We start from the raw sequence: 3,142 nt of genomic DNA on the forward strand, positions 1-3,142 counted from the left end.
ATCTATCCTTGTATTGGCCACTGGCAATTCTAATACTCTATTCCCCTTGCCTGAGAATAAGAGAAACTAGTAATGACAGAGAGCAGACAGAACTTCACTGCTTCATCTCTGGGTTTTAGCTGCCCTCAGTGAGGCATGTCAAGTCATTATGAAAGCATTGGCCTATATGCCGGAAACAGTCAATAAAAAGTATATTAGAATCAAGCATGTTTTCTAAGCACCACAAATGATGTCAGATTTTTTTAAAGGGCTGGCAGGTCCTATGCGTTATGTATTCTTAGAAACCTAGGTCCTTGTTATTTGATTACCTGTGTTTTTATTTATGATACTCTTTGCAGATCATAGTTTTAATGGAAGTCAACAATGAGACACAGATGCATGAATTCATCCTCCTGGGCCTTTCTGGTGACTGGGACACTCACGTCTCCCTCTTCATCCTGTTCCTGCTGATGTACCTGGTAACAGTATTGGGGAACTTCCTCATCATTCTTCTGATCAGACTGGACAGCAGACTCCACACTCCCATGTACTTCTTTCTCACCAACCTGTCCCTGGTGGATGTGTCTTATGCCACAAGCATAGTCCCCCAGCTGCTGGCTCATTTTCTTGCCACACGCAAAGCAATTCCATTTCTAAGTTGTGCAGCCCAGTTATTTTTTTCCTTGGGCTTGGGTGGGATTGAATTCCTTCTGCTGGCAGTGATGGCGTATGACCGTTATGTGGCAGTGTGTGATCCTCTGAGGTATTCAGTCATCATGCATACAGGGCTATGCACATGGCTGGCCATTGCATCTTGGGTCAGTGGTTTTATCAACTCTCTTGTGCACACTGTCATCACCTTTCACCTGCCTATGTGCGCGAAGTATATTGATCACATAGCCTGTGAAACCCTTGCTGTGGTCAGATTGGCTTGTGTGGATACCTCATCTAATAAGATTGCAATCATGGTTTCTAGCATTGTCTTGCTTATGACACCTTTCTTCCTAGTTCTCTTATCCTATATCCAGATCATCTCCACCATCCTAAAGATACAGTCCACAGAGGGAAGGTGGAAAGCCTTTCACACTTGTGCCTCTCATCTTACTATGGTTGTCCTATGCTATGGCATGGCCATTTTCACCTACATCCAACCCCACTCTAGCCCCTCTGTTCTTCAGGAGAAGTTGATGTCTCTGTTTTATGCTATCTTGACACCCATGCTAAACCCCATGATTTATAGTCTAAGAAATAAAGAGGTTAAGGGGGCATGGCAGAAACTTTTAGGGAAATTCTCTGGGTTTGCATCAAAACTGTCAACTTGATGACTTATGAACACCACTGGAAAAAAACATTCTCATTGTATTCAACTCGTAGATAACAGAATCTGTAATGCCTTGTCAACCAGGAAGTAGACAGCATGACATGTACTAGTGATGTCATGCTGGAGGCTGAGTTTTTATGTTGAATTGTGCCTCATCGGGATGTTCAATGGAATTATACAATGTTGTATAGAGCTTTTTCCACTTCCACAGTATGGTAATTGGAAATACTTACTGCTTTGTTTGAAGTCATGAAGTGAAAGTACTTTTGTTAATACATTTCAGAACAGGCTGTTTTGATTCCACTTGAGAGAAAGTTCATGTTCACCTTTGGAGAGACTCACTCGAAATCTTTGAAATAGCACAGCTTGTAAGTGGGCCAACACTGAGGAGAGCTGTTGAATATTATTAAAATGCCTTTAGGCAGGACTAACTACAAGCAGATGCTACATCTCACTGTAAGAGTTAACAAAGTTAAAAAGAAAAGAGTTAACCATCTACCAAAAGATCAACTGACAGTTTCTATAGAAATGTACCAAGTATATAAAGGTATTATTTTTCCAAGTAAACATTTGTTTCTGGCACTTATTGGAAGCATTCAAACAACTTGAAAAGATTTGTCTACATAAACAAAGGCTTTGTTGATGTGTCAAAATTGACCAATCTCTAAAAATTATTTTTACTCTCTTCTTCTGAACTATTGAAACACAACAATCGAAAAATGATAAGATAAAATATAAATTATCAAAGACACACTTACTTTTAGGAGTGTAATTTTTTTAGAGCTGACTCTTCTACCAAAGATGGATTTGAGCAATTGAGGTAATTCAGGTGACTGTATTAATGTTTCCTTCATGTCTGTGTATTAATCTTTTCTTTCATTATCTCTCATACTCACAATAAGTCCTCAGTGATCTCAACAGTGAGGTAACAAAAAGTCCAAAGAATGTAAAATAAAAGAAAAATAATAATTAAACAATAAATAGGGACAAATGTGATCATTGGTGGTCTTCTCACTTCCTTGAAGAATTCTACATATTTTCCCTAGAATTACTTCTTTATAATTAGTAATTTTCAGTTGCTATATTTGTCAACATACACAGATTAAGACCCATTTGACCTGAACTAATTTCATGCTTGAATTATAACTTTGCAATAGTAATATAATCTCAAATCTTGAAATAGAGATAGGCTTTCCTAAAGATGCAAATGGCAGCTAAATTTCTATTGATTCTAATTCATATGACATTCATAAAATTTCATATTATGTGGTCCTTAGAAACCCTCCATCTGTTACAGTCTTGACAGGAACACACATAGAATATGAAAGACAGACAATGAACATCTATAATGCACATGATACATTTAAAGTGAGAGCAAAGCCATTTATGGTGACAGAAGAAGTATCCACATGAAAGGTCCTTCATGTTAAGACTTGAAACAGGAGAAGCAGTTATCGAGATGACAAAAAAAATCTAAATATGGAACAAGTAGTTCAAAATTTAATGTATAGTGTAAGAATTCACATTCTAATGTACTGGAAGCTTAATTGAAGGGCACAGCAGAGTAAGAAGATAAAGAAGGTGAAGTAAATAGAGAGATACTGTCAGATCTGGCAAGGCATTGGATGCCAAAATGTCTTTTAACATTTGTCTTAGTTAAGGTTATTATTGTCATGAAATACTGTGACCAAAAGAAACTTGAGGAGGAACAAGTTTATTTCATTCACACTTCCATGTAACAATTCTTCATTAAAAGCAGTGAGGACAGAAACTTAAACAGGGCAGTAACCTGGAGGCAGGATCTGATGCAGAAGTCGTAAAGCAGTGTTGCTTACTGACTTG

The 3,142-nt window shown here is 37.7% G+C and overlaps 1 protein-coding gene across 1 annotated transcript; it reads left to right on the forward strand.

The window, feature by feature from the left end:
* Nucleotides 1–350: 350 nt before the first annotated feature.
* On the forward strand, nt 351–1,301 carry LOC116902871 (olfactory receptor-like protein OLF3). Its single transcript, XM_032905202.1, has one exon. The coding sequence runs from the start codon at nt 351–353 to the stop codon at nt 1,299–1,301; it is 951 nt and encodes a 316-aa protein (XP_032761093.1).
* The last annotated feature ends 1,841 nt before the right edge of the window (nt 1,302–3,142 follow it).

Source organism: Rattus rattus, chromosome 6, assembly GCF_011064425.1.
Source record: "Rattus rattus isolate New Zealand chromosome 6, Rrattus_CSIRO_v1, whole genome shotgun sequence".
Classification (NCBI taxonomy): domain Eukaryota; kingdom Metazoa; phylum Chordata; class Mammalia; order Rodentia; family Muridae; genus Rattus; species Rattus rattus.